Source organism: Astatotilapia calliptera, chromosome 12 (assembly GCF_964374335.1).
Source record: "Astatotilapia calliptera chromosome 12, fAstCal68.1, whole genome shotgun sequence".
Lineage (NCBI taxonomy): Eukaryota > Metazoa > Chordata > Actinopteri > Cichliformes > Cichlidae > Astatotilapia > Astatotilapia calliptera.
In genome coordinates, this window is record NC_137433.1 from 13,123,497 (window position 1) to 13,141,770 (window position 18,274).

Here is an 18,274-nt window from a genome sequence, read left to right on the forward strand (position 1 = left end):
ATAGGCAGAAAAATAGCCGGAAAAGCTGCTAAACCTCTGTGTAGGTATCTGGTGGGGCTCCATTTAGTGCCGAATGCTGACAGAAGTAAGCTATTCTATACGACATCCCCAATTCTACTCAAGGTAGCGCCACTATTTGCTGAAACGAATAATATTGACAATGCCCCTGATTAACAACCTGATTCATACTGCGGCAACAGTTAACATAATGTGAACATTTCTCTGCTTGATGGAAAATAATAACACACTCACGCACACACAATTCCCCAACACCACTGTGATGATAATAACGTTCACTGAGCAAAATGCAATTTTTCAGCCGACTGCCCTTGTTTAGGAAGTTTTCAGAGAAGATTATTATTTGTGCAATTATCTGAATAATAAAAGATCCACTTCCAAAAAAAGGTAATATTTCCTACCTTGCGTGTAATTATGGGACAGAGGTGTTAATTGGTATTTTCTTCAAACCTTGAAAAACTTTTAACTGAGAGGGCGGTATTGGGAAATGTCACATTATCATGATGGTCAGCCATTTGGTTTAAAAGCTCCTTCACATATACTGGCTGTGGTGTCAGGGTACTGGATTGTAATGGACAAGATGAGAGTATTGATGCTTTTTTTCACTGGCCAGCATTAAACGAGATTAGATTGTGTTGTTGCTTGTAGGTAAATTACATCTTATAAATAGTCTTTGATACAAAGATCAGTGTGTAATTGGCTTCACCTTCTCCAATCTAAAGACTCAATGCCTCACAATGCTGCAGTCAATAAAAGCTGATGCACACTCTTGACATTACTGTGTATTCCTTAAATGTTATGAAAATACAATATACAGAGCAACAGTACAATGCTTTGGAGATTGTTCAGTATATACATAACAGGTCGTATGCCTTGCTAAGGAGGATGACAATGAACTGGAAAGTTGTGCCATTCTTGTTTTTCTTTTCTTCCCCCCCCCCCCCCCCCGAACAACATGCAGATTTGTCTTGACTTGCTTTGGCCTTTCCAGAACTCTCATGTAAGAAATCCAAAATTGATACAGAACTTCCAAAGCCATTTAATGTGCACACACACACACTCGGAATATCTATCTAGTCACGTCACTGTTCGTTTTAAACTCTATATGCTTTGCTGCAGATCAGTTCTGGGATCCTTGCACGATTCTAAATCGTGTAATAATAAAACAATGTTTAAGTGGCAACCATCTGACAAACAAAAGAACCACCTCATGTTTTTTGTCAGTGATTTATCATCAGTCATATGTGGAATCATGACATTTCTCGCAAAGTTTAATGACCCTTTGGCAGTTTGGGTTGATTCTGAAGTAAATTTACTCCTCGATCACCAACTGTGGATCTGGTTTCTGTTGAGACCCACTCTCCGCTGGCTGGAAGGCATATGGGTGAGTTTGTCACAAGTGCACACAGTACATTATGCCACCTCTTTTAAAGCACTGTCATTTAACCTTTCCATGTAACTGCGCAACTCCTTGGAGTCTCCAAGCTGCACGTCTTGACACACCCACTTAATGTCATGGCTGTGGCTTCCAGTCAGTGTGCTAACAGTGGGGTAGCTATTGTCCAAGGGGATAGTGGTGAACGTGGTAAACTTAACTCGCTTTCTCTTGGTGGTGGGGGAGTCTCCTTTGCTGTCCTTGGCTATGCAGCCTGTGTCCGCCGCCCGATGCACTTGGCTCGGCACGCTCTTCTGGGAAGAGCCTCCGTTCAGTAAGTGGCTGCCCTCCTCGAGGCCGCTGCTTGAGTCTATCATGGAGGTCTGTTCTTCCTGCTGAGGCGAAAGGCTGATTTGGCTCTCCAGCAGCTCGGCCTCGTTCCCCAGCCACACCCAGTCGTGAGCATGGTTCATGTTTTCCTGGCCCTCGATGGAGAGCTCCTTGTGACGGTATTTGAGCGTATAGGAAATGCAGTTAATAAGAAAGACCAGGATGGCGAGGCAGAAGACCCCGAGCAAGGCGTACATGCCAATTTCTAGGTCTGTGAGCCCTCGGGCAGTCTGAATGAGCTCGTCGTCCACATTGCGACCACGGGGTAGATCTACTTGTGCGGGGAAGTCAGCAAAGTCAATTGGTATGCTCTGGCTACCATCCACTGAAAGTTTATCCCCATTGGGTCTGCGGATTATTGCGCTTCTCGTTGTGGTGGCTCTCTTCAGCACACCATCCTCCATGTCAGAGATCGAACTACCGTAATAGTGTGTGTCAAGGCCAGTCCTGTCCTGGGAGGAGAGCCTGCCCCTGTTCTCCATATCATCTCCATCAGGACCATAGTCGCTGCTCCCTCCCCTTGAGCTGTCACTATGGCCAAACTTCACCCTGATGTTGCAGTTCCCCGCAGCTATAATGCTGCGTCGCTTGAACTTCTGGCACACTTCACTAACAGTCATTTCCATCCTGACCAGCAGGCCTTGACCCTCTGCCTCCGTCACAATGACAGGCCATTTCCAGGAAGGGTCCTGCTGCACTGTCACGACTTCCTCGTCTAGTGAAGTGGCTGTCAGGACAAAAAAGTCCGGATTGTAGAGGTCTAGTGGAGCCACAGAGCCGTCACTGAACTGTAGCCAGGCACTAATCAAGGCCTCCTACAAAAGAGGTAGAGAGAGAGAGGCAGGATTGTCAGACATTACAAAGGATTGAAATGATGCTGTAAAAATACTGCATAGAGCATAATTTCATGGAAACAGATCATTTTCAACAGGTTAGCTCTGAAACTCCCCTTGCTTGTTCCGCCGGCTTTAACTTATGGGAGTATAGTGAATTGTTCAAATGAGCTGCATAATGATTATTTGGATTCAGTGTTCCTTTAGTCAAGCTCACTAAGTTGTGGTTAAGCTACCTCAGCAGCTATTTTCTCTCAGCCAAGGGGCAGAAAAGATCAAACAGTTACTTTAAATATTGTTCATGCCACTGAGGCTTCGCCATACATGGGTGTCGTGAAGCCGCCTACTACTGCAGTTTCACAATTTGCATTTTAATATCACCAAGAGACAAATCCCCCAAAGGCGCACAAGTATATAGATTCCCACAGTGGTCTGTCAATGCTCCTTATATTAGTAACACCAGAGGTCTTGCAAGCGCAGTGCTGTCTGCTTATCCCCACACTCTATGTAAGAAGATAGAGCTGATAAATAGCCTTCATGCCCTCAGTCAGAAAAAAGGGTGAAGTGGAATAGTTCGGGGCAGCTCGGAGAGCTCACTGGAGAGCTTGATCAAAGAAGCCACAGCGAGAGTAGCTGCAGCAAATTATAAAGAAAAGCAAACATGACAGAATTGCAAAGTTCAGATTTTAAGTCGAAATTTTGTACAGTACTGTGGTGTTGCTTGAGCTTGCTCTGAGATTAAACTTCTGTTTCCATTAGATAACCAAAGAGAAGCGCTGCGTTACATGCTTTCAAGCCTTTGAGTTAATATATGAGTGCCGTAAAAAGAACAGACTAGCCAAGACATAGAAGAAAAAAATGTACATCTATTCAGGAAAGTAAATAATATAACAAAATTAATTAAAAAAGAGGAACTACAAATAGAAGTAAATGAAAAAGCTTAGCATTTTTCTATTTTTGTATTGTTTTTGCTATTCATTAAAGAATCAAGCTGCCAGGCTGAAGCTATGGGCTTGCCCACCAGCTTAAATGTTAAGAGAGGCTATGCCAATGGACTGCCAGCCCTCAGGCTGCACTATGCTCACAAGCTTTGGAAGCCATGACAATAAGACTCTGCTGAAGTTTCTGATAATCCTAAAACAGCGGTCCCCAACTCTCACGGCCAAGTCGTTTGGTACCAGGCCGCGAGAGTTGAGGCTCGGGTGTGAAATGTATGGTTTTCAGGGGTTTTATAGGTTTTTATTGTTATTTTTTAATTGTTTTGATCATTAACTTGGTTTCCCAGGGTCTTTTCTCTTGTGTTAAGAATAAATCTTCTTTTTCTTTGGTACGGTAGTGGTTTTTTTTGTTTATTTATCCACGACACAAGGCCGTTCCGTGAAAATATTGTTGGACATAAACCGGTCTGTGGCCCAAAAAAGGTTGGGGCTGCTGTCCTAAGACATCCAGCTTGTCTCAAAGCAGCGCTCCTCATGTAGATAACTTTTTATAATCTCTCACTTATTTTCTTTTTCTTTTGCACATTTAGACAGTTAAGGATAGTGTAATGCAAACAAAAAATAACTTTATAGAGACCCTAAAAGTATTTGAGTTGGCGATTGAGCACTTTTGGCTTCAGCTGATATTTATATAAAAAAATTATTTCATCTAATTAAGAGTAATTTAATATTCTAGGTGATAATAATTGCCAATGTAAAACAAATGAACATAATTATCTGCCTTAATCAGATCTGTCTAAATGGTCTGTGAATAATTTTCATCTAGTAGAGAAGAATCAGCGCTCACTTTTGTAAAGGAGGCTCTGAGGAGAAATGAGCTGTTAAGTAAAATCACATAGAAGTCTCTTATACGTGGGTCTGCACCAAATTATTATCTTCTTTTTCTGCTAACCTGCTAATTATCCACTCATTTTATCCATTAATCATTTTATCTATTAAAACACATGAAAGTGTTGACTATAATTTTCTGCAGCTTAAGGAAATGGAAAGATGATAATAAGATATTAGGTATGACAAAGAAAATTAGATTTGAGGAGCATCGACTATCAAATATTTGATTTTGATGGATAACTGATAACATGATTAATAGAAAATCACAGTTGATTAACGATTATTCGTTGGTTTTACTTTTTATCTTATTAAAACACCTCCACTTTCTGTATGCAACAAAGGCACTGTAAGTGTCAAAACTGAATCACTTCCAGTAACTACATTACGTCTAAGTTGAATAGTAGGGTATTTAAGCAGTTTAAATGAATATAATTGTAACTGCATATAATATTTTGTGCCAAGGAACAATGATTTTTAAACTGGACTCTTTCCATACCTGTTGACATTATGCAATCTATTTCACACTGTCTGAGCTGCCACAGAAACTCAGATTCCAGTTGATAACCCCACCCCAACCACAATCTTTGAAGCACTTGTCTGTTTTTTGTGCAAGTATTGCAATGCCCACTGTGTCATTTTAAGACAGTGGCCTCTGCAGATCTGATGAGTTGCATGTGGCTCTTTATGTTCCCCCTGATTGCAGCAGAATGTGTTTCAAGCGATGTTTTCTTTGGTCATCAGTCAACTAAAATATCTTTTCCTATCTTTACGACGTTTTACAATCAGGTTTTCAGATTTTCTCCTTTCCCTGTAGAGCCATCTGAACATTTTTCACATAATTCACTCTGGCTTGCCAAAAGTGGAAAAATGTTGCCTGTACTGATGAGTCTCAATTTCTGCTGTTAGTGTCAGAATTTGAATAAACAATATGAGCGAATTACTCCATCATGCCTTTTGTTAACAATTCAGCCTGCCGGTGTTATATTCAAATGGGGGATATTTTCTGGGCACATTTTGGGCTCCTTAGTACCAACTGAGCATCACTTAAACACAGCAGCCTACTTGAGTATTGCTGCTGACCATGTCCATTTATGACCACAAAGTGTCCATCTTCTGATGGCTGCTTCCCTCAGAATAACACACCAAAAGTCAAATAAATCCAAACTTGTTCTTGAACATGACGGCGAGTTCACTGTACTCTCATGCTCTTCACAGTCTCCAGATCTCAATCTAAGAGAGCTTTTTTGGGATTTGATGGAACGGCAGATTTGGATCAAAGATGTGCAGCTGACAAATCTGCAGCGACTGTGTGATGCTGTCATGTTAATATGGACCACAATCTCAGAGGAATGTTTCCTAGCACCTTACTGAATTCATGCCATGAAAAATTGTGCAGTTCCAAAGACAAAAAGGAGGTCCAGCCCAGTATTAACAAGATATACCTAATAAAATGGCAGGTGAGTGTATAAATTTATATGAATTTGCTCATTCAATTAGACAATATGTTTTCAAACTTGTGAGCCAATAACCCTTACGCATATTAAATGTAGTTTTGTGGTTTTTAATTTCTTAAAGCATTCTGACCTGTTTGGAGCTCTGCAAGACTTCCTGTGTGGTTGTAGTAGCCAGGATGGCCCGGTTACTTCCCGGACTGAGCTGCAGGCTCATGGAAAGGCCTGTCACCAACTGGACTCCCAACTCTGTGATGGTCACTTTGTCATCCACCACTGTGATAGTCTTCTCTGCCAGGATTGAGTCTGATAAAGGAGACAACACCTGAAAAAGTGAAGAAAAACAAGGAGAGAGATGACAGATTACCATGGAGACATTAAAGTAAAAAAGGCAAATAATTACATTTTTCTTTGACGGTATTCTTCACGAATACACGCAGTAACCTGTCACATTTGGTACGAACAATTATAGATGCTACTCAACAGCAGTGACTCAACCTAGTGTATAGCCTGTTGATGAAGGCTTTATGATTTCCTGCTCTAAACACTGAGGCCTGGGAGGTCTTTCCCAAGAGAAATCAGCAGCAACAGCAAACAGAAACGGATGGAGCAGAAAGAAAACAGCAAAAAACTTCATTAACGGAAAATACACACTGGTCACATTGTTTGACTGACAAGTGATTTCTGGCAAGTGAAATGCAAAAACAACACATCAATGAGCATCTGGCTGTGAAGATGCCACTGATTTTAGAAAAAAAAGGGAGGGATTACTGTGAGTTACAGGTGAAGCTGAGAAAATGTCTTTCCAAGGGTTTTCATCTAACATAAAAGACTTGCATGCTCCTCCGCAATATGCAAAACGATACACAAAACACACTTTTTTTTTAATTTTATCTGTCGCTACTCAGGCTGGGTGGATCAAAAAACAACTCAACTTGGATGCCATCCAACCCTTGTACCTCATGTAGGTATGAATCCATTCCCTTTGACTAATACTGGTAATCTAAAAAAGAGGCACACTTTAACCCCAAAACAGAAGAACGAAGCATGCAGAGGAAGACTTCCTCCGCATGCTTATCCTCATCCGTGTGCCGTATCTTTCATCAGCATGATGCATGGCACAGGCAGTCAGCTGTCAGACCCTCGTACTTGCCGTGTTTTCCGGTTGGTGCTTATATTTTCAGGTTTGTGGTGTTTGGGGATTGAACACATCTCTGCACAGAAACAGACGGATGAGTACTCTGAGCCAGGAAACAGATCCCACTCTCACAGATGTCATTAGGAGGCTGATATTCATCCAGTTAGTGTGAAGAGCTTGACAAAGCATAGGGCTGAGGGGAGAGGACCCACTCACTACAGAGAGCCTGAAGTACAGGCTGTGACACACCAGTAATCACCTGTCTGCTCTGGTCAAAGGGAGGTACTAGTCAAACTACAACAGCAACATTCACAATTGTTACTGTCCCCGGGATAAGCAACATGTTTCCACAGCATGTTATTCTGACATGTTTTTCTCTAGAGAGAATAATGTAATGTTAAGCTAGGTAAACTCTAATTAGAGTTTAAGATATACCTAGAATTACAACCATGTTGTTGTCTGGCTGTGAACACATTCACATCCAAGGATTTGTAGTACAACATAATAAATGTAATTATTTTTAAAGATTCTGACAGAGTACAGAGCTGTAACCATGACAGCAGTCATGGCTGTTGCTACAGAGAAGCAAAAAACGTTAAAACATGAATGCTTCAAGCACATTTTTAGCCTGGCAGATTGACAGAACCACCAAAGCACCACCAATGCTCACCAGTTCCTGAGTTATGGCACCAAATTTCACCATTGAATTGTTAAATATAAAAGGTTACAAATTTAACATTTATTCTGAAATTTATTGCAATGTTTTGCCTAATTAGTGCATAAACTCTCGAGTTCTGGCCAGGCAAAGAGACTTCAGAGTTGACCACAAAGTTATAAAAAGAAGTATCCCTAAGATGTTGCGTTTATGCTGATGGGATGGATGAATGCTACACCCAAACTCACACAGTTGTGGTCAGAAGTTTAAGCTCATTACAGGAATGAATGTCATGGTAATTTGGGGCTTTTAATGATTTCTTAGAACTGTTCAGCTTCCAGGGTGGAATGATTATACTGAATATATCTTAAATGATTAAAAAAAAAACAAATTGGGTGCACCAGTTTGAAGCCTATTGGGATTTTGTCTAACCAACAAAGGGATAAAGTGTACCTACAGGCTCAAATACATACACACATCACACTAATATATGATTAAATGTATTTTAGCAAGTTGCACCTCGGCCAGATGTTTTTGGTAGACATCAACAAGCTTCCAATTGGATATTTTTAAACACTCTTCTTGGCAGAATTGGTAGAGTTCATTCAAATCTGTTTGTTTTCTGGCATGGACAAAGTTCTTATGGAAAGTCCACAATTTTGGGGTTTGTGAAGGACTTTCTAGAAGCTTAGTGTTCGCCTGCTTCATTCATTCCAAAACTAGTTTCCATGGTTGTTTGGGATCATTGTCCTGCTGATACTCTCTGTTGTGTCCAACTACCTGTTGAACTGACCTAAAGTTGAAGAATTTAGAGGTAGAAATACTTCTTCATTACTCCACCCACTTTGTGCAATGTACCAGTACCACTAATTAGATGGTACTCTCATCTAAGGGTGACAGTTTGGGGTTTCTTTCTTCCAGACCTCGACAAAGTGGTTTCTCATCTCACCTTCAGCACCTTAACCGAAGATTTAAGTGATTGTACGTATATATTTGAACCTGTACGTAGAATTATGACCCTGTGTGGTTTAGAGAAAATCCTAAATTGATTCAAAGCTGTGCACCAAATGATTGTTTTTAATGTCATTAAGGATGTAAATCATTCCAGTCCAGTTCAGAGAAATCATAAAAAGCCCCAAATTACCATGACTGCTACGCCCGTGATGAGTGCAGAGGCATAGAACTGTATTTCCCAAGTGGTTGTAGTTAAATCACTAATAAAATCACTACAGTCTTATTTTTTTTGACTCATTAGAACAACCACAATATTATAGTGTTCTATATTAAAACAAATCTTTGCCAACCTCAAATAGCTTCTACACTACTGTGTGTGTGTGTGTGTGTGCGCATCTATACAACAGATTTTGAGATTTGCACAATTACTTGAGTAAAGAGGATTAAAAGGAAGCACTGATCTTCCAACACAAACATTGCTGGAGTTTTGAAAGATTCTAGCAACGGCAGAATAATTGCACACTGAATGACAGCATTTCACTCGAGTAGTTTCTGGATCTCTTTTGCTGTTAACAAAGCAGGTATTCAGGGAAGAACAAGAATCAATGGCAAATACCTATTTGGAATCAGAGGCAACATTGTTCAGAGAACATATGGTTCAAATCAGGGAAGAACTGACCAAAGTGGAGCATTACAGTAAAATTGCATTTTTAAAAATTATAAAATGCAACTTGAAAGAAGCCTACTGAGTATTAGTTTTTAGGAACCACCACTTTTAACAGTTTTTTTTCTTTCTATTTATCATGATAACACTGTGCCAAGCTTCAGGGGATTGCACCAAGCATGTTACAGTCGTGCCCACTAAGATTTTAACTGTGCTTTGAAATTAAACTTAATCAAAACAGCCGGTGTACAAATTGTATTGTGGTTGCATGTGTACTAAAGATAAAAATTTTATGATTATTATGTGTTAATAAACTGCCTGACTAACATTCAGATTTTGTCTCATTGCAGCAAATGTAATTTTAGACAGCACCTGTAAGCTGTTGTTGTAACAAATTCTGATACAGATACAGATTCTTCGTATACCTGAATAGTGGTCATGCCTGTGTCAAGGCCCACTAGTATCTTCTTGTCCAATAGCTGTGCAACCTGTGTATTCTCTACTTTGAGGAAGTCCCAAACAAGCTCCGTAATGTCCACCTGCCAATCGGTGCCCAGCATGTAGCTGGTCTGGCCTCGAGGATCAGCTGACTCGGCTATAAAATGAGTCAGGACTTTGACCATGGCATGCTGGTACTGCAGAGTGCAGCTTCGCCCTCGCCTGTCTTCGTCGTCTTCATCCTCGCTGTCCCGTGTCGACCTGTTTAAAAAGAAAGAAAGAAAATAAAAAATAAAACAGTCTGATGTGCAAAGTGGAAAGAATTTCTTTTCTTAGCAGTGAGAGTGGCATGCCTTTAGAGACAGCAGTGTTGGCTGTTTTACAGACTAAAAGAAAAAAATATTGGATAAGCTGCCATGAAATTTGGTACAATTGAGGCTGAAACAGGATTTCTTGCAGAACTTTGCCTACATCCAAAATGCACTGACAAGTGCATTTAGCAACATGTGTTGCTAATTTGTTACTTTTGTATCTGGTGCTTAACATTATATGAGCTATGCATATGCATGCTACAGTTGTTATGCATGCTCATTGTGTGTTATCTTGATTAAAACATTACACAGTACAGTAAATCAGAGTTATATGTCATATAACTTTGATTTACTGTACTGTGTAATGTTTTAATCAAGATAACACACAATGAGCATGCATAACAACTGTAGCATGCATAATGATGTTAAAAAACAAAACGCTGCTGCGTACTTTGTGTTTATCGGTATCAACAATCTAGAAAAGGCAGAATTTAAAACACTCATTTTGTACTGATGTATGGTTTGTGGTATTTTGAGTAGCATTTTAAATTGGAGTAAACAACAAACACACAGACGGGTGTAACTCATACCGGGATGTTCACCCGACAAAACTCAAGCTATGATGCAATGTTGTTGATTAAACCAGTAAGAGGGGGATCAATCCAGCGAATGGCCATCATTTCTCTGTCTAAATGTCTCTCCTTTACTATTTTGGAGCACCCGGCCTGGATTGTAAATGTGCATACACCTCCTTACGGCTTTACTTAATAGCCTCCCAGATCGCTCTGTTGCAAGAAAATCTAATTTTATTACTTTCGGTAACAAATCAGCCAACAGAGGCACAACTATCTCTCACTAGGAAAATTGCTTTGAGTGTGACAAACTAGGTTTAAATGGTTACAATACAGCCGCAATATCATTAGTTTACTTATAACTGTATTTTTTTTTTACATTTTCGCATTAACAAACACCTTTGAAGAAAACAATCAGCCTTGAATGTTGACAAAGCATTGTTTGAATGGTTATTCTGGGGAAATAAATGCTGTTACAGCTCTTCAGGCTTACACTGGGGCACGGTTGGGATTCTTCCAAAGGAAAAAAAAAGCACTTTGTCAACACAACTACTAATCATATATCTTACTGTACAGACTTGCGCCTTCCTTTTCATCTAATCATCTTCATTTGTTCCTGTGTTGCTATTTCTCTCTCTCACACACATAAACTCTAGTAAAGGTTGCAATCATGATGAAGGGGAGAAAAAAAACGAAATTAATCTCTTAAACTCTTTTTCTTGCGATTATCCGCTCTGCTTGTCTCTTTCTGTCTGAATCCCCTGAGAAATCGGACTGCATGCGAAGCTGTGGGAATAAAGATGTCAGCTGCATTCTCCAGAGGAAAGCCAAGGGTAGAGAGAGATTTGAAGATAAGGGCTTAAAAGCTTTGCTGGAGGGACTGATTTCATATTCGCAAGTGAAAGACCGCCTTTATTACTGTGGAGTCAATATTGTAACACTGAAAAGAAACAATTTGTCCAGCTAAGTCACAGCATACAGTTATGAAAAGTACATTTGCAATTTCACTGCATTTTGGTTTTCAAATACAATTTTTTTTCATGATGTGCCCTGTGTAGTTAAGTATTGTGTATACAAGTGCTACAAGGTAACACATAATCACATTGCATTTTTAATTAACACAGTATTGTAAAGGTTTACTGCATTTTATACATATCTCCGTACAATTCTTCAATTTTTCTATACATATTCTGTGCATTGTTACCTGTATATACAAACTTCGGTTGCTTATGTTTATGGGACCACCTTGTGTCTTCCTTTTATATTTTATTTTCCCTTGCTGTAAGAGCTCTGTAACACCAAAATTTCTCATCCGTGGGATAATAAAGGTTTATTCTATTCTATTCTATTCTGTTCTATTAACTTGAAGAATCACATTAAAGTTATGGTTATCTCACTGTCATGTCAGGTATGTCCTGAAACAACTGCATTATACTGCTCACACAACATGGATGCTTTGCGAGCATCTGCACAGACAGCATGTTTACAACAAAGCGAGCGGGGGCCTGCGCTTCAGCGGGTAACAAAGGCAGTAATGAGCCTCCATTTCTACCAGTACATGTTCCTACAGCAGAATCTCAGTGGAGATCTCTTTAAAGTCTATTTGGGTTGATTTTAAACATTTCTTTGTGTTGTTAGGTTTGAGTTCATATCAAAACTTCAATTTAATTTAATTAAATTTTATATAGCGCCATATCACAAAAACAGTTGTCTCAGGGTGCAAACACAAAAACAAAGATTTCTTATGTGTCCTCATTAAATGTCAGCGTGTGGGACATAAGCTCAAGGTCTGTATTATCAGCTGCTAATGATGTGACAGTGATTTCAGACCTTGTTATGGAGTAATATAAAAGTAATGCAAGGAGCTTTAAAACGAAATGTAATACATTACTACATGTCTTTACTATTTTTTGAAGTTAGTTGTTATATTTGTCTTTTATGTGAATTCCAGGCTTTGTTAACGGGTTCTTGGAGATTGCAAAATAAGTGCCTAAAAAGCACTTTGGGTGACTGTCAGCTGTTTTGAAAATGCGCTATATAAATAATTCACTTGATTTGGCTTTTTTTTTTTTATTTGAATAATGTCTCCAACACTGCTGAAAGTCTGGTGACCTGTCCAGGATACACCCTGCCATTCGCACAGTGACAGCTGAAAACTAGTAAACTAGTTTCAGGTGATGGGCTAGACTTAAAAAAAAGAAAGACAGAAAAAAAAAAGATTGTCTGGTTCAGGAACACTACGCCCCACCTTAAAACTAAGGTTGTGGTAGAGCAGGGTTGGGCAACTCCAGGCCTCGAGGGCCGGTGTCCCTGCAGGTTCTAGATGTGTCCTTGAACCAACACAGCTGATTTAAATGGCTAAATTAGCTCCTGCAGTTCTCCAGAGCCCTGGTACAAAATAATCATGTGATTCAGGTGTGTTGACCCAAGGTGAGAGGTAGAGGCTTTTTGGAAACACTGTTTAGCCTGGCGTTAGCACATGGCATTGGAAACTAGAGGGGCATGATCTGAATCTGAGTAGTGTTTTTGTCACGGCCTGCGGGATCGGCAAGGCACTGATCAGCATCTCTCTCCCCCTCCCCTGTTTTGCCGGGGCGGAACTCATGGCGGGTTCACGCCCTCGGTCCACGCCCTCCCGGATCATGCACACCTGGGCCTCATCAGACCAGCTGGTATATCAGAAGGAGGAGATCAGCTGTTCAACGCTGGATTGTTGTGAAGACTCTAGTCAGTACACGTCGAGCCCTAGTTTCCCACTCTTCCGTCTCAGAAAGTTAACATTTGTCTCTCTGTTCTAGATTCCCCGGACCCGTCCCCGTGTTTCCCCGTGTGGAGTGTGTAAGAGGTGACTGGTCACTAGCGGAGAGAGGCTGGCGTGAGCGCGTGTGTGATTCCCTTGTTTTCCCTGGAGCCCTGGAACCCTGCCTCTCACATCTTGTGTATAGCACTGTCCTCGCACTGTCTGTAAATACACTTGGTGAAGACTTTGTGAATAAACCGTCTCTGTTAAAACACAACTCCGGAGTCCTGCGAGTGGATCCTCAGAGCAACCCGTGACGGTAACAATCCAGCCATACTATGGATCCAGCGGACTCAGCTCTGCAACCCACCCCTCCTCCAGAAGCCGTGTTGGAGCGACACGAGCAGATGCTACAACACATTAACCATCAGTTGCTCGCACTCACTCAGGCTCTCGCTCAGCACATTCCGCTGCCAGGTCCCGCTATGCCCCCCTCGTCTGCTCCCGCACAGCCGCCAGCCCCGGAACTCTCCACGCCACCAGCCCCCGCTTCCGCGGAACCCCCGGAACGAGCTTTACCGTCACCGGAGCCATTCGCTGGTGAGTTCCACAAGTGTGCTGGTTTCCTAACACAGATTACGTTGCAGTTTAGGCAGCTGCGGCGAACGTATGAGAGTGATGGAGCTAAGATAGCCTTTTTCGTTCAGTTACTCCGCGGTCAAGCCTTGAACTGGGCTCAAGCTGTGTTACGAACTAGCCCGGAGATTACCTATGCTGATTTTCTCTCGAAGTTCAAAAGTGTGTTCGAAAGGGGCACCGGAGCTGAGGCAGCGGGCCACCGTTTGCTGAACTTAAAACAAGGAAGACGGTGTATGGCGGGCTTCTCTGTGGAGTTTTGGACACTGGCTGAGGAGACTGGATGGGGGCAGCCTGCGCTGATAAGTACCTTATTGAACAATGTTTGTGATGAACTTAAGGGCGAACTGTTAATGAGGGAGCTGCCCAAGACTCTGTCGGAAGTGATCACCTTATGTGTTAAGGTTGATGAACATTTGAGGGCGCGTCGCCGCGCCAGCAACTACAGTTCCCAGAGGCCTCTGGGGCGAGCGGAGTCAGCTTCCGGCGGAAGCGGAGGTAGCGATCGGGAAGTGGACCGCGGCGACGAGCAGGAGCAACCCATGCAGATCGGACGCTCCCAAGTCTCCCCGGAGGAGAGGGCACGCAGATGGCAGTCCGATCATGGCTCAAGAGTTGGGAGTTCGCCTTGTAATCGGAAGGTTGCCGGTTCGAGCCCCGGCTTGGACAGTCTTGGTCGTTGTGTCCTTGGGCAAGACACTTCACCCGTTGCCTACTGGTGGTGGTCAGAGGGCCCGGTGGCGCCAGTGTCCGGCAGCCTCGCCTCTGTCAGTGCGCCCCAGGGTGGCTGTGGCTACAATGTAGCTTGCCATCACCAGTGTGTGAATGTGTGCGTGAATGGGTGGATGACTGGATATGTAAAGCGCTTTGGGGTCCTTAGGGACTAGTAAAGCGCTATATAAATACAGGCCATTTACCATTTACTTTTACTGCGGCCGCAAGGGCCATCACGCCAAGGTCTGTCCTGCTCGGCCAAAAGACCCCGCCCGCCGGTAGAAAGGAGGAAACGGGTGGGCGAGGTCTCCTTCTCACATTCTCCTCCACGCTTCATGCTAGCCGCTAAAGTGACTGTCCACTCTGCCTCTCACTCTCTTCAGGCGCTGATTGACTCTGGGGCAGAGCAGAGCTTCATGGATGCTTCCCTGGCTCTCAAACTTAAGATTTACACACGGGCATTACCCCACTTGTTGCGGGTCACCGCTTTAAACGGTCAACGTCTTCCCGACTTAACAAATGTTACAGAACCCGTGTCCCTAACGCTGTCTGGGAATCACACTGAACTGTTGCAGTTTTACGTCTTTGAAGCCCCTCTCACGCCCCTGGTGCTAGGATTTCCATGGTTACGCCAGCATAACCCCGTGCTCGACTGGAAGGAGGAGAGGGTTCAGGAGTGGGGGGAGGAGTGTCACATGACCTGTTTGACAGCAGCTACTCCCGTTACAGCAGCTAACCCACTACCACACGAGCCCCCTGACCTTTCAGCTATCCCGTCAGAGTATCATGATCTCAAGCAAGTATTTTGTAAGGACCGAGCCCGCTCTCTTCCTCCTCATCGCCCGTACGACTGCAGTATTTGTCACGGCTGGCGGAGTGAGCCGTGTGGAGTGGAGGAAAAGGAGGACCCAAAATGCAGCAAACTGATGATACGAGTGAAGTTTATTTACACGGTGGCAGTGGCAAAAACAGGCAATGAAGCATGAGTAATGACAAACCTAAACTGGGAGAAACTAAAGAGCAAACCTGAAATCTTACAAAACGGAGAGCGGAGCAGAGAGACGCAGACCAAGGACCAGGATACCAAGAAACACAGACGAGCCGACAACGAACACAGACCGACACCCACTATATATACACACACACACACACAAGGTAATCGGGTAATCGCACACAGGAGGGAAGAACAGCTGATCTGAATACACATGATGACTGGAGGACACAAGCTGAACACAATGACAACAGACACAGACTTTCAGAACAAAACAGGAAATCTAGAACCCGAACCGAACACAAGGGGGGAGGACACAGAATAACTAGAACAGAGGGAAATAATCACAAAACACAAAATGCTGGGTCAACGACCCAGGACCATGACAGTATTGATTTGCTCCCGGGTGCACCTCTTCCCACTAGTCGCTTATACAGTCTCTCTCAACCTGAACGTGAATGCATGGAGAAGTATATTAATGAATCCTTGGCTGATGGACTGATTCGCCCCTCTTCATCCCCTGTGGCTGCCGGGTTCTTTTTCGTCACTAAGAAGGATAAAAGCCTTCGGCCATGTATTGATTTCCGGGGCCTTAATAACATTACTATTAAGAATAAATACCCTCTGCCACTCTTATCCTCCGCCTTTGAACTCCTGCAGGGGGCGACCGTTTTTACTAAGCTCGATCTGCGGAATGCTTACCACTTAGTCAGGATGAGAGAGGGTGACGAGTGGAAAACGGCCTTCAACACGCACCTGGGCCATTTTGAATACTTGGTCATGCCGTTTGGACTGACTAATGCTCCAGCTGTCTTTCAGGGTCTAGTCAATGATGTTCTCTGAGATTTCATCGATCGTTTTGTGTTTGTGTACCTTGACGACATCCTCATCTTCTCCCACTCTCTCTCGGATCATGTACACCACGTCAGACAAGTCCTGCAACGCCTCCTGGAGAATCGGCTGTTTGTTAAAGGGGAGAAGTGCGAGTTTCATGTGAGTACTGTGTCATTTTTGGGCTACATCATCGAACAGGGCGATTTAAGAACCGACCCAGCTAAGTACCTTAGCTGGGTCGGTTCTTAAATCGCCCTGCAGTCTTAGACTGGCCCACTCCGCCTAACCGTAAGCAGCTTCAACGGTTCCTCGGTTTTGCAAACTTTTATCGGAGGTTCATTCGTGACTACAGCAAGATTGCTTTGCCACTAACCAGTTTAACTTCCCCTAAGGTACCCTTCTGCTGGGATGATCTGGCTCAGGAGGCTTTCTCCCGACTAAAGAAACGCTTCGCGTCGGTGCCCATCCTCCGGCAACCGGATCTCAAGCGGCAGTTCATCGTGGAGGTGGACACCTCGGATGTAGGGGTCGGAGCAGTTCTCTCCCAGCAACTAGAGGGTAAGCTCCACCCTTGTGCTTACTTCTCCCGTCGTCTCTCTCCTGCAGAGCAGAACTACGACATCGGGGACAGGGAGCTGTTGGCAATCAAACTCGCCCTGGAGGAGTGGCGCCTCTGGCTAGAGGGCGCAACAGAACCCTTTGTGGTATGGACTGACCACAGGAACCTCGAATACATCCGGTCGGCTAAGCGACTAAACGCCCGACAAGCCAGGTGGGCTCTGTTCTTTACCAGATTCTGCTTCACCATCACCTACAGGCCCGGCTCCCAGAACGTGAAACCCGATGCCCTTTCCCGCCAATTCACCGCCTCAGAGGACCCCACCCGTGAGGCTCCCATTCTCCCTCCCACATGCGTTATCGGAGCCCTGTCGTGGGAGATCGAGTCCGCCATACGGGAGGCCCAGCGGGCAGAACCAGATCCGGGGACTGGTCCACTGGGATTGCTCTTTGTTCCCACGTCCGTTCGCTCACGAGTGCTACAATGGGCCCACGGCGGAAAACTCACCTGTCATCCGGGCATTCATCGCACCGTCACCTTCATCAAGCGGTTCGCCTGGTGGCCTACACTGGCCAAGGACGTCCAAGAATTCATCGCCGCCTGTCCAACCTGTGCCCAGAATAAACCTGTCAACCAGCCCGCTGCTGGCCTACTTCATCCCTTACCTACGCCAAGCCGCCCCTGGTCCCACATTGCGGTTGACTTTGTCACTGGTCTTCCGCCGTCATCAGGTAACACAGTCATCCTCACCATTGTCGACCGTTTTTCTAAAGCTGCCCACTTTGTTGCTCTCCCCAAGCTCCCCACTGCCCTGGAGACCGCCCGGCTTCTGTCGACTCATGTATTTCGCCTCCACGGGATCCCCGCTGAAGTGGTCTCGGACCGAGGCCCACAGTTCACGTCGCGTGTTTGGAGGGAGTTCTGCACCTCCTTAGGGGCCCAGGTCAGTCTCTCATTAGGTTTTCATCCACAGACCTGCGAGTGGATCCTCAGAGCAACCCGTGACAGTTTTGCTATTAAATGTCTGTGCTAATCACTGGTTTTGCATTATGAATAACACTTTTAAGCTTAATTACACTTGGCACCAGCTAAGTCTAATTAGGGGATCGATTTTGTAATCATGTCGTCAGCTTTGCATGAGTCTTAAGACTCCTGGGTGAGCAGAGTAGCTC

At 43.7% G+C, this 18,274-nt stretch overlaps 1 protein-coding gene across 1 annotated transcript in view; it reads right to left on the reverse strand.

Moving 5' to 3' along the window:
- Nucleotides 1-787: 787 nt before the first annotated feature.
- Nucleotides 788-18,274, reverse strand: part of si:dkeyp-14d3.1 (transmembrane protein 132C) — a 179,963-nt gene continuing 162,476 nt past the window's right edge. Inside the window, exons 7-9 of the mRNA XM_026188667.2 lie at nt 9,733-10,006; nt 6,030-6,221; nt 788-2,598 (exon numbers count right to left, since the gene is read on the reverse strand). Coding sequence (XP_026044452.1) covers nt 1,432-2,598; nt 6,030-6,221; nt 9,733-10,006 — 1,633 coding nt within the window. The 3' untranslated portion in view covers nt 788-1,431. The remainder of the gene's footprint in view (nt 2,599-6,029; nt 6,222-9,732; nt 10,007-18,274) is intronic.